This window comes from Triturus cristatus, chromosome 8 (assembly GCF_964204655.1).
Source record: "Triturus cristatus chromosome 8, aTriCri1.1, whole genome shotgun sequence".
NCBI classification, from domain to species: domain Eukaryota; kingdom Metazoa; phylum Chordata; class Amphibia; order Caudata; family Salamandridae; genus Triturus; species Triturus cristatus.
In genome coordinates this window covers 58576148-58588228 of record NC_140591.1, presented here as the reverse complement: position 1 = coordinate 58588228, position 12081 = coordinate 58576148, and the positions used below count along the sequence as shown (strand labels likewise).

The 12081-nt window shown below is 43.7% G+C and overlaps 1 protein-coding gene across 4 annotated transcripts in view; it reads left to right on the top strand.

Moving 5' to 3' along the window:
- TTF2 (transcription termination factor 2) overlaps positions 1-12081 on the top strand; it is a 186546-nt gene that overhangs the window by 73191 nt on the left and 101274 nt on the right. For all 4 annotated transcript variants that reach the window (XM_085620975.1, XM_085620976.1, XM_085620977.1 and 1 more), the window contains exons 12-13: positions 9011-9161; positions 11660-11765. In XM_085620975.1, coding sequence (XP_085477101.1) covers positions 9011-9161; positions 11660-11765 — 257 coding nt within the window. The remainder of the gene's footprint in view (positions 1-9010; positions 9162-11659; positions 11766-12081) is intronic.

The window sequence follows — 12081 nt, the reverse complement described above, 5'->3', positions numbered from 1 at the left end:
ATTCTGCTCATATGTCCCACTGGAGTTTGGGGAAGAAAGTGCAGAGTATAAGGAGGAAATGTCCCTAGATTCACCCTTCTAGTAAAGAAAACACCAAATAAAAACAACCTGGGGATGACGCAACCCAACAAAAACGGTTTATAGTGAATAGTCTTGCCACAATTGTAGAAACTGAACAATGCAAAAGTACGGTCCCAATTGTATCATTTACTGGTGTGTCTCACTCTCGAGGGCACCTTCATAAAAATGGAACCAGCAAAGCCAGTCAATAGAGGGAAAAAGTAGACTGGACCACGAGCAAAGAGCCCACAAAACTTTGGTACAACCAAGGCTTCTCAATCTGTGTATTCAATCAGGCTGGTGAAGTGCAAGGGAAAGAACTATTCTCGGCACTATGTTCTACTGCTTACCCTGTGCTCCACGATGAAAGGTTGTTTGCTGCTTTAACCGCTTACCCTAAACTAGCACCGGGTCTGAGCGACAAAGACTTCGACAGAAGATATGCGAGTAAGGTATCTGACCTTACGATGTCACCGTGTTAGAAGTGTGTGGCTGTGTTCTCATAGGATGCATGGACTCTTTATTGAATGGTAATGTTTCACTATATTTGAGATTTCAGCTCCGAATAGTCAGAATCTTGAGTAAAATCAAACTCACAGACCATGGAAAAACATACTCTCCTCAAGTGAATGAAGCTGTACTTTTAATTTGTAAAAATGAGTGCAGGGGCACAACTCTTTTCTTAGGAGCCCAGTGCTGGCATTGCAGCATGGCAGGGTTGCAGCTTACTCTTGATTCCACCTCATACCTCTTTCTTCCTCAACCTTAAATTTTCGTTTTATTTTTTTTATTTTTTCTCACCCCTGGACATTCCTTTTTAGTTCTGCCTTCTACCTTTTGAAGGATTTTCCTATAGTGCCCGTCTCCTACCTATTCGCCTTTTTTCCTTTCTCTCTTGCTCTGAGTCGATGTGTGATGATGATGAAAAGGAGGGTCTGGTCCCCAAACTTGAGTGCTGGTGCCCCCCTCTTTCACAATTTCAGCACTGGACAGCTCTACCTGTAACACAAACACAACACAGTGATAGTAAATCCTTTGCAATATGAGACAAACTGCGTTTAAGTCCAGAATTACTGTTGAAAAACATACCTCCTGTATCCATGCTTCGCAAAGAGTTCATGTCAATAAACTGAGCTCATGTGAGTTATCTCCTGGAGGACTATAAAATGTAAGTTGTCTTTTAAATAATCAAAATTACAATATAAAATATTGAAGTTTTAAACATAGACACAAAAAAAATCTCTAAAAAGGCTTTTGTGAACCAGATCTGCCAGGCACAACTGAAGAGAAACCAGTGCTTTGTACAATAACTACATTCCTTTTCAACATAATTCAAATCGGTGAACTATGGCATATGTCAGGTACAGCATTTACTCTGCACTCTTGCAGTTGTGTCCATGGTGGAATCCAAGAACAAACCGAGCAGGTTTAACTGCGGACCCAAGGCACCCACAAGGACACTGTATCTAAGACTGCAAAGCACATCTCAAAAAGAGGGAGAACACCGCCTGTCATACAGCACGCAACTAGCCGAGAAGCATTGAGAGGAAAGGAGTTGGCCTAACTGCTACGGCGGCCGACCTCGAATCTGGGGGATCTGGTTCGACTCTCGGCAATGACGCGGAACATCCTGTGATTCTGGGCAAATCGCTTAATCTCCCCGTGCCTAAAAAAAAATGAATGTGTCCTCATGTAACGCAACTGGTGCTATGTCAAACTCTCTGATACCCGATACAGGGTCAAGTTTGCACTATATACAACTCTGTAAAATAAAAAATAATAATTGTGGTACATGATTGCATGATCACAATCACTTTAGTTGCAAGTCTTTAGTATTCACCATTGTTTGTGCAGCCAGTGCTGAGTTTCTCTAGACACATGCTTCAGGATTGTTGTTGTTCTTCAGTAGAGCGTAACACATTAAAGTGGGGGTGCTGGCAATCCTGCTTAGTCATCTTAGATTTCTGTACTATTCCCAAAGTGCAGGTGCATTCCAGATCTCATTGGCCCAACAACTCCCCAAGTAGCCAATCACAAAGGGGGGGAGAGTGCACACTGCCTGGCATACCTGGCACAATCCATCTGGGCTAATTGTGTGCCAGTATGCCAGGCAGTGTGCTCCTTCCTCCTTTTGTGATTGTCTCCTTGTACACTTGTAAAGCAGTGGCACAATGACATAGCGGCGTCAACATAGCTACATCAGAAAGTAAAGAACGATTTTGAGAGTGAAAAATACATATGTACTACATTAAAAAAGATAGCTATAAGTAGCGCTATATTAATGTTAAACCTCCGAAGAGGATACCAGAATCATGTAAAATTAAACCCCTGGTGTTAGACTCACGCGCATCAATTAATATCTCCTTGTCTGTTCTTTCTGAGAAAATCCAGTGTCTTTATTTTTAGGTCTCTCATTAGCCGAGACCGAAAGAATTTACTGAAATTATAAGTATAACAAATTTAATTATCGGGGCTTTCTCCAAACCATCTTTAGCCATTGGCCTGTTGTCATTGACATTTTTCTTCTGTGCCCTTTAGCCATTGGTCCAGTCCTTATCACTGAAGGGAAACGCTTTGTACAAGGATGTGCTCCCTGTTAAAGAGCTGCTTGCCATCCGTCTCAGAGTGCGCACATTGGCCACTGGCCGACTCTCTCTGACTGATCTGCTCTTTAGCAGGGAGCGCATCCTTCAACAAAGTGGTTCCCTTCAGTGCTGGAGACTAGGCTTTTTGAGACCAAGAAAATATTTTTCTTTTTTTTTTCTTTTTAATATCTGAGTGCACAGCTGCTCTCCAAACAATGCTTTGTAAAAGCCATAACAAAACAAGCTTTGACAAAGACAAAAAGGCTAGCAGCCAATGCTAGCCTTTTTTGCTTTGCAAATGCTTGTTTGAGAAAAGCACTCCACATTCGAGGAATAGCCAGCAGTATGTTGAAGTAAGGTCTAGGTGCAGTCTGTGCTTGTGCACTACAAACAACACAAACTTGATAGTTTTTTTTCAGTGCATGTTCTTGCAGCCTGCGATTCACCTTTTGCATTGTCATACTTGTATATGACATTTTACAAGCCTATGTACGCAGTTACTTCTATCCCTAGACAAAGGCTCATTCAGTTCTGAATGAAATTTCCAAAGCAGCTTCACCAAAGTCATCGTTTGGATTAAAAACAATCACCTTAAGTGTAACTCTGAGAAAACGGAAATCCTAATATTTGGCAAGTCTAATCTATTCTCCGTTACCCAATGGTGGCCAAATTCCATGCCCCCACTCCTGCCGCAGTACAAGTTGCCAAAAATGTAGGGGTCAAATTCGACACCACCCTCTCCTTCCACCCACAAGCTATGGAATGTGCTTTTAATCTGATGAAATTGCTCAAAACATTCTTTCACTTTCTTCCATTGGACGCCAGAAGAACGGTCGCCTTCGCTTCAAGCAGCTGCTCCATGAGCTTCAGATGGTATAACCTGGCACGGCTAGACTGGTGCCGAAGCTTCCTACACTCAGCTCGGACTCTGCAACCCGAAGGAAACCACATTGGCTGCCCGTCTATAAGGGGATACTATTCGATATCCTCTTATTAGCGTTTAGAATAAGTCCAATGGACCCAAATATCCTAATGGCCGCTTCACGCGTTACAAAACCGAGAGGCTGCTGAGGTCAGCCAATGCTAATCTCCTCAAGCTCCCACCCTTAAGACTTAAAACTTCAGGTTGGAAAATTCTGCATGGTGCTAGGCACCAAAGCCTGGATCAAACTCCAGCTCTTTCTGCTTCATAGACCCTGCAGCCGGTTTCAAAAAGACCTCGAAGACTTGTCTCATTCTAGCCTCAGACGCGCTCTTCTAGATGCTAATCTAGTCCTATCCCCAGAATCCCTCCCCCCCCCCCCTCCCCTTCTATTTTAGGCCTGCATCAATCCAAAAGAAAATGGCTCTAAGCTCAGCTCCATGATGCTCAATGGCAAGCGGCAGTGCGCTGTACAAGTATTAATTCACTTATTCAATTCATTATGCCATGGTAGAGAAAAAGAAGTTCCCTCACTTTGTTGGCCAGAGAATGAAAAGTGCTAGCTACAGTAATGTTATAATCATTTGAACTTTTGTTCTGTCCTGTTTCCAGGAGAGCATGGAGTGTTGGGTGCCTGTTTCTAGGCCTGTCTGACAACTTTACTAAGATGACACCTCTCCAGCAGTTTAAGCTCAAACTTGTTGCTAGTACAGTTTGTTTTATAACAAGAAACCTGTGCCATGTGTAAATTATATCCAACCTTTAAAATGGAGTTCAAAAGGGAATTCCTGTCTGTAGTTTTTAGGTCTCGCTGAGTCGGCGCGCATGCGCTGTTCGGAGAGACTTTAGTAAGGGCTTTAAAAAATGCTACCGCCGGCTACAGCTTGCAGTGCATGTGCGCGCGCGCGCACACTTCAGCAGAGGCGCCATATGGCGTGATTACTGCTGCGCGCGCATCACTCGCACACATGCACTGCAAGCTGTGGCTGGCGGTAGCATTTTTAGCTTGCTAATCGCGGCACCGATGCTTTACTTTTAACATTAAAAGTAAAGCGCCGGTGCCGCGATTATAGCAAAAGCAAAGCAATAGAAACAAACATCTATTTCTTTACTTTTGCTATAATCGTGGCACCCGCGCTTTACTTTTAATGTTAAAAGTAAAGCACTGGTGCCGCGATTAGAAAGAAAACAAGCATTGGCATAGTCATTAGGTCTCGCCTTTGGGACCTTATATAAGTGTTTAGCCATGCAACAGTTGCATAACTAAATACTTATAAGGCCCCTAAAGCGAGACCTATTGGCTATGCCAATGCTTGTTCTGAATACTGTGGTGATGAGCTGTTCGTTTTGTGTTCAATAAGTCAAAGAAAGTAACCACATGACTGCTGTAAGACCACATAAACCGTAAATATTGGTCCTCTGCCTTTAGCCAACCAAGGAAGTTTGAGCCATTCCAAATACATACAATGGTGTCCATATAAGGACAACGCACGGAAGTTTTAGGTTCTCGTTGTATAGGATATATTTTGTAATGACACTTGATGCTACTGTAGCATGCATAGACGTTTCCGGAGATTAGACAGTCAAGTTCTTTGTAAAAGCTAATTTGACACAATGGAGAAACACTTTCTATGATTCATCATAAGATTAGTTGAGGGTTGATTTGTCTCTACAGCTTTCAAAGTGACCACACTGGTATTCCAAGTGTCTCAAAAATCTGAGTTTCAGGATCAAATTCCAGGGTTTTTGTAAAATTGTCTAGGGAGCGAAAAGGTTGTGATACCAAACATTCTCCCAAACGGAAACTGAAGTACTTGAATAATACTCTGTGCAGGGAACAAATGGTTTGCCCCAAGGAGAACATTTACATTCTTCATAAAATCCTCAAAATTAAGTCCAAGGTATGTGTTCCCCCTACAGTTCACGTGTTTTTTCACTTAATTGAGTGGCATTGCATTTTTTTTTTGTTTTCACGACATTGCACCCAAGAGTCATGTGTGATAATGAAAAGGAGGGTCTGGCCCCCAAACATGAGTGCTAGTGGCCCCCTCTTTCACAATTTCAGCACTGGACAGCTCTAAATGTAACACAAACACAAAATAGTGAAAGTAAATCCTTTGCAATATGAGACAAACAGTGTTTAAGTCCAGAATTACTGTTGGTTAAAAAACATACCTCCTGTAAAGAGTTCAAGTCAATAAACTGAGCTCATGTGAGTTATCACCCAAGAGTTAGACACACCTTAAAAATGATATATTTAGGATTGTATTCCCTTTGTATTTTCCTTCCTCTTAGTTGTGGTAGAACTCTCTTCCCTATAAACTATTTTAGTTGGGCTGTGCCACCCCTAGATTGTATTGTTTTGGTGCCTCTGCTTTGTGGTTTGCGGTCTTGTTCTTTGGGCTATCGTCAACACCTCAGATGTTCAACAAATTAGTGGTTGTGGCCCCATCTCTGGGGTGGACGTCTTCACTCACTTAGACGGCTGACTGGTGTAAGCTAGTTCGTCCAGTTAATCTCTGTGCATTTGGGTTTAATGTCGACTCTCCTCTTTTACTTGGGTTTCTCAGTCAACTTGCGGATGTCCTTATGCTGACAGTTAAGCATCTCCTCTATCAGTGAGTCTGGCCTCAGACATCATAAAATCCTTTCTCCTGGAATCAAGGCTTTGGGACTTTCCGGCTATTGCAATGATGTACAGGCGGACCTCCCTTTGCTGTTGTTTCGCCAGCTCCTGGGGCTATTTGCCTTTTGCGTGTTTCATTTTATCTAATTGGAGGAAGAGGATGAGTTATTTTGATTGGTGCATTGTGTGTAATTGTCTCCAGGTCTTTCGGCTGCTGTGCCCATCTTTCTGGCACACGGCTCCATTTGGTTGCTTCGTGCTCCTTTGTACCTCTGTTTGCTCCGGACACTCTGTTGGCAGACTCCTCCTCACTGAACTGGACCTTGCAGAGGGATGTCTTTGCTGTCATCCTCTGGGGCAGTTCATGCAAGTGCTTCCAGACAACACCACTTTGGTGCATTATCTAAACGGGCAGACTAATGTGGTATCCAGACGTCCGCTTGTCAAAGCCCTCTGGTTGTGTGTGGGTCTCTGAAGCACACTCCTTCCTCTACGGCTGAATCTCTTAATGTGGCCTTGGATATCCAGAGTATGATCCGCGTGGAGGACTACATTAGGGAGCCTTGTCCCAAGGTTTTACAGATGGCTTTTGCACTCCGAGGCTTTGCTTAAATCAGTCTGGGGCACTTTAGGGGTTGTGTACGACTGAGGTGGAGTCAGGGACTTGGGTGTGCCTCTCCTTTTGCTCTAGCCCTCCCTCTGCTCCTCTAGAAGGCAAAGAGGCACTAGGTGCATTTGATCGTTTTGTACTCTAATCTATTGGAACGCAGTCTTACTATATTGAACCTGTTGCCAAACAAGTTGGCTCTTCTGTCGCAGCAGTGGTCTCAAACCTTGGGGTCTCAAGTTAAATACTTGGAGATTGTTCTGAGCTAAATGAGTCCACCTGATCATCTGCCAGGGGTGTCTGGTATTCTGTAGCAAGGCATATTCCGCTATGTCTCTTTATGGGTCACGGTGTGAGGACTAGAGGATGAGTCCTTCCTGCTCTTTCTGACATGTTGCATCTTGTTGTTGGCTAGGCAGTGGTTAGCTGTTGCTCTAGCTAGAGGCTATTTAGGTCATCTATCATTCATTGTGTGTCTGTCACCAGGCGGTTTACATCCTGGTTAGTTGCTTGTTTTTTTGAAAGGCTGACTGCACGTGTTTGCTCGGCTTCCTTGTGGCTTGGCAATGGTAGCCGCATCTTGTCTTAAAGTTTTGATGGTTTCTCTCTTGAACTGCGTAGGTGCAAAATACGTAGACTCGCCTTGGCTGCTGTTTTCCTGATTTGCTTTTTCGTTATATCCAATTGTCTACAAGCCCTCTGTTCTTTCGCCCTATCCTATGTTCTTTCCAGATGAGCTTCTGTAGCAAACCTGCTCTACTTTTCCGTTGAAACTTGTGCCCCTCGGGCACTTCGCGATCTTTCTGCCCTCCACCTCACCCCTCCTAGAGGAGGAGAGGTTGCATGGGCTGGCTCCAATTGATGCCCATCTGTTTGTTGGGTTCGCAGGTAAAAAGGACAATTTAATCTTGAGCTGTTCAAAGCCTTAACATTTGTTGTGCTTTGGTAAAATATAAACCTTTTCTGGAGGCTTTTATTATTTCAATTTTGGCTACTTGGGCCTCTGTCCACACCGCCCCTGTGCGAATCGGTATTGTGTGGCTGCTAAGAGCAAAGGTTACTTTGCCAGAGTTGTTGTGCGTGGTTTTCTAGTATGAATAGGATTCCCGTGTCTCACCATCTGTCACGGCATTACTTTGGCACTCATTTAAAAAGTCTGTGGAAAGAAGCTGTTTTCTATTGGATAGTGTTTTTCTCACCACCCTGTCTCCTCCCGATTTTGAGGAGCGATGCTGGTTCGGTACTTTTCCGTGGTGCTCAATTTTGTTTGGGTTCTGCGTGCTGCTCATATCTTTCATTGTGTTAGTTTTGTTGCCCGTTCTTGGTTTTGTGTAAAAAAATAAATACCTAAAAAATAATAATTCCAGCGCGCAGTGAGGTGCTGTATGTGTACTTGGGTTATCTTGTGCGTAGCTGCGGTTGCACTGGAGAGCTGCTCCTTGTAACAATTTCCTGAGCAACTTAGGCACCCAAGACATTCAAAAGGTGAGATATGTGGGACGACAGAGTATCCACCGAAAAAAGCATAACTGGATTTCAGTGACTTGTTTGTTCTACATCCATTAATATCTGTCATGGTGGTTTTGCAGCTTTGCAAATGTAATTAATTTCATCTAACTTTATTTTCCTTCTGCCTCCATTCTATTACTTGATTCTGTTTGTAGTACACGGATTCTTTGCGGCCACTGTATTTAGTACTATGTCCAAAAGAAATATAAAATGGAGCAAGAACCTTCAGCGCCCTCTTAAAAGCGGCACACCACTTGGAGAACTGCTACTAAATGTAGTTGTCCCCCACCTGCCTACCCCCCTCACCCACCAACTTAGTTTGTAAGCATGTGTCTCCTGCAATGCTGTGTTTTACCTTATTTTCCCATTGATAACTGTGTGATGGCACGTTCCTAAACCATGCCTGACAGTAAGATGCCAATGACAGAATATAAAACCAGCTAATGTTAATCAGAGCACACTGTTCAAGCCAGGGCTGCTGAGTTGTCCAGACACTGCTCACTCCTAAAATGTTTTGTGTCCATCATTTCACCCCTTCTGCCTTAGTTTGCATGAAAGCGCTTTGACTCGGTTTCCTGACTGTTCTCTCTTCCAGTTGACAAGATGTGTTCTTTTACCCAGCCCACATGATACAAGGGGAAGGGGCATGTATCGATATTGCTGCTGCATGCAATAACCTCCTGCTTTTGACATATCTTTAGATTCTTCGATTGTGCCCTCTCGTGGAACCTTGATTATCTGCCCAGCATCCCTGATCCATCACTGGAAGAAAGAAGTGGAGAAGCGTGTGAGCAGTAGCAAACTAAAAGTCTATCTCTTCCATGGGCCCAACCGGGAGAGGGATAGTCAGACGTGAGTGCCTATCAGTTACCTGTCCAGGAAAAGTATTCCAGACATGGATGTGTTTGATTGGGTGAAGTGGTCAAAGCAAGGAGAGGATTGTCAGTCAGGGGTCAGACCTGGAAATGGGTTTTTGAGTAGATCTTTCTTAATTGTCCAACCAGAAAAAGGATTCTCCTCTTTGGGTGAGCCTCACTTGACCAGTCAGGGAAAAGATGTTCAGAAGTGGGAGGGTTCCAATAGCCATTGTAAGAGGTTCTAAAAGGCGTCTTGGTGGTCAATTCGGAACTGACTCGAAGACCTGGTTAGCTTTAATAGGTCAAACAGGAGAGGGATAAAGTGTGGTATTTGTTGGCCCAGAAATTCTCAGACATAAGAGTTCTCAATGGTCAAATCGGGCAAGGAATTTGCGGGGGCTTGCTTCCTAATGGTGCAATGTAGACCAGGTGAGGGTGCTTTTTAATGGCCGTGCTCCGAAGAGATTCTTAAGGGCTGGGGCTTCTTTGGACCAGCTACGGACAAGAGTCCCACACCTAGGTCTCTCAGATATGGGTGCTGTGTGTTCGGTTGACTGAAGAAAAATAAGAGCGCAACTCTCAAACACTTTTTAATCAAGAAAACGTGAGAGGTTTCTATAAATGTACTGTAAGTCAGTCTCCCCTCACTGACAAAGACAGGTATTCTCAAATGGAAGTCTAGATTTCAGTACTGGGTGTATTTCGCGATTTGATGGGACTAGCCTTTCTTCTTGTGGTAGACCTGACTGGGAAGAGCTCCCCTTATGTCAGGGTGCAGGACACTTCTGATTTGATGGCTATAGTTGGTCCTCACTGCCAGTATCCCTCTTACCCCCGCACCATAGGATGATTTTCAGTTGTTTTTAATTAATGAATTTTAAGAGTTTTTTTTTTGTCCCAGAAGTTGAGGGCCAATGCAGAGATGGAGTAGGGACTAAGTGGACAATGTTGCAGAGAAAGGGGCTGTGCAGGCCCATTCAGAGTAAACCAATGTAAGCTTGTTGCTTAACGTGAAAAGTCTTAGTTAGTTTTTACACGTTACGAGTGTAAATTTTGGAATTGATGAGTGTTCAGACAGTAGCTTTCCTCCATGTTAAACTTCTACCCAGCTAGACCCCACCCCACCGCCAAGCAACGGTCTTTTGTTATATTAAGAGCTGCGGATACTATGGTAGGGACAATATCTTGATCTGTTGTTTCTACATTGGAAGCAGATAACATACCTTAGCCCTGTCTCGATGTGAGGGATCTGTGCAACTAACGTTGTGTCCTCCGAGTAGCAAACTACTCCTGAACGCTCACCATGAACGATTCACACTATCCTGATCAAAACTTGTTTTTCACAATCCAGGGTAGGACAAAGCGATTATTAGTTTGTGGCAATTCTGCTTGGTTGCTCGTCTCGAGGGATCTTTATAAAGTGAAAGCCGAAGAGGAATGTGTATGTTTCATTCGGCTCATGAAAATCTGTCCACCTTCTAAGATCTGGTGCCGTTCGTGTTCTGTTTCTCTCTAATTATTTGTAGACCAAAGGGTGTGTATGAGTCACGTAAAGTTTGAATTTTTATAGAAGCTGTATTACTCGTTCGCAAAAGATGGTTCATAGACTTTGACACGCAAACCTTCTGTCAGATTCTTCTGTTCCTGTGAGTATGGGGGAGAGAAAAGATATAGAACAGACTGGGATTCCTTTAAGGGAAGAACTAGTCGTGATTACCTACAGTAGTGATTACCTACAGTCACCCTATCAGGATTAAGTTGTAATGCCTAATGAAAATGATGGTGGTGAGAATATTTTCATATCGCTCTTCAGGCGGCAGCCTTTGTTGCTAAGCGCTATAAGGAATTAGTGTTACTATTTCTCAGTTTTATTAGTCTATACCATCCTCCGAAGAATGTAAGGCGGAGTTGGACTTGATGTGATATGAACTTGTGACAGGCTCGTTATAAGCTGGGTGCTTCTCTGAAATGCTAATGCCCAGATTGGCGTCCCGTACTCCCTGCACCGTAAGATCCAAGCTGTTCTTCCCTCAGTTGTGTATCCCAACAAGGCTGGTCCAGCCTAGAGTTGTGTTCTCATTCAGAAGGGATGTGGCCTGGTAGTTCAGGCTGGACTATTACTGTGATTGTCAGTGGCTGGGACGTTTGTAGGCATTCCACCCATTACCTTTTGTTTAAATGGAACTTTCTGAGCCATTTTGCCAGAAGGGTTGTCTACGGGGAGCTCCAAGGCACAAATTGATACCAGTCCAATTTGTTGCCTATTGCAGTGCCTTGTGGCTCCTGATCAGGGTCACACGGCAACATTCTAAACCAGGTCATGCCTTTAATTCCGGATTATGAATGGAGTGGTCTCTGTTAAAAATTTAGGTATGACCCATTTTCGTGTGATATGGTTTCTGAGCAATGACCTGTAAAGTATTAGCAATTGCCTATGTCTACTGTCCTCACACCCGCTGGCATAACCCTATCTTTGTATCCTTACCCATTTAGTCTCGCTGAGTATGACATCGTCGTGACGACCTACAGTCTTGTTGCCAAGGAAATTCCAGTGATGAAGGATGAGGGAAATAGTCCTGCCAAGGACCCCGATGTAGAGGTGAGTGTCTTCTTTAATCTGTTCTAAAATGGAGGTGTTAGCGCCATGTGAAGAAATCCATCCTCCCAATGCACATTTCCGCTTTAGGTTATTAAATATTTCCCCTGCTTCCAAGCCTGAAGTGACTTCTCTCCGAATCCACATTTTCAGGTCTCCCCTACCAGGCAGCGCAATGTGTCTAATTGCAAAAGATCATTCGTCCGCTTCCCAAGACCTGATTAAAGCCCAACCATTGCTGACCCTTCGTTGGCTTTGTTGCTGCTCTCATTTACTACTTCTTATTCACGAGCTTGTCTTCTCCATCTTGTTAGTCCCC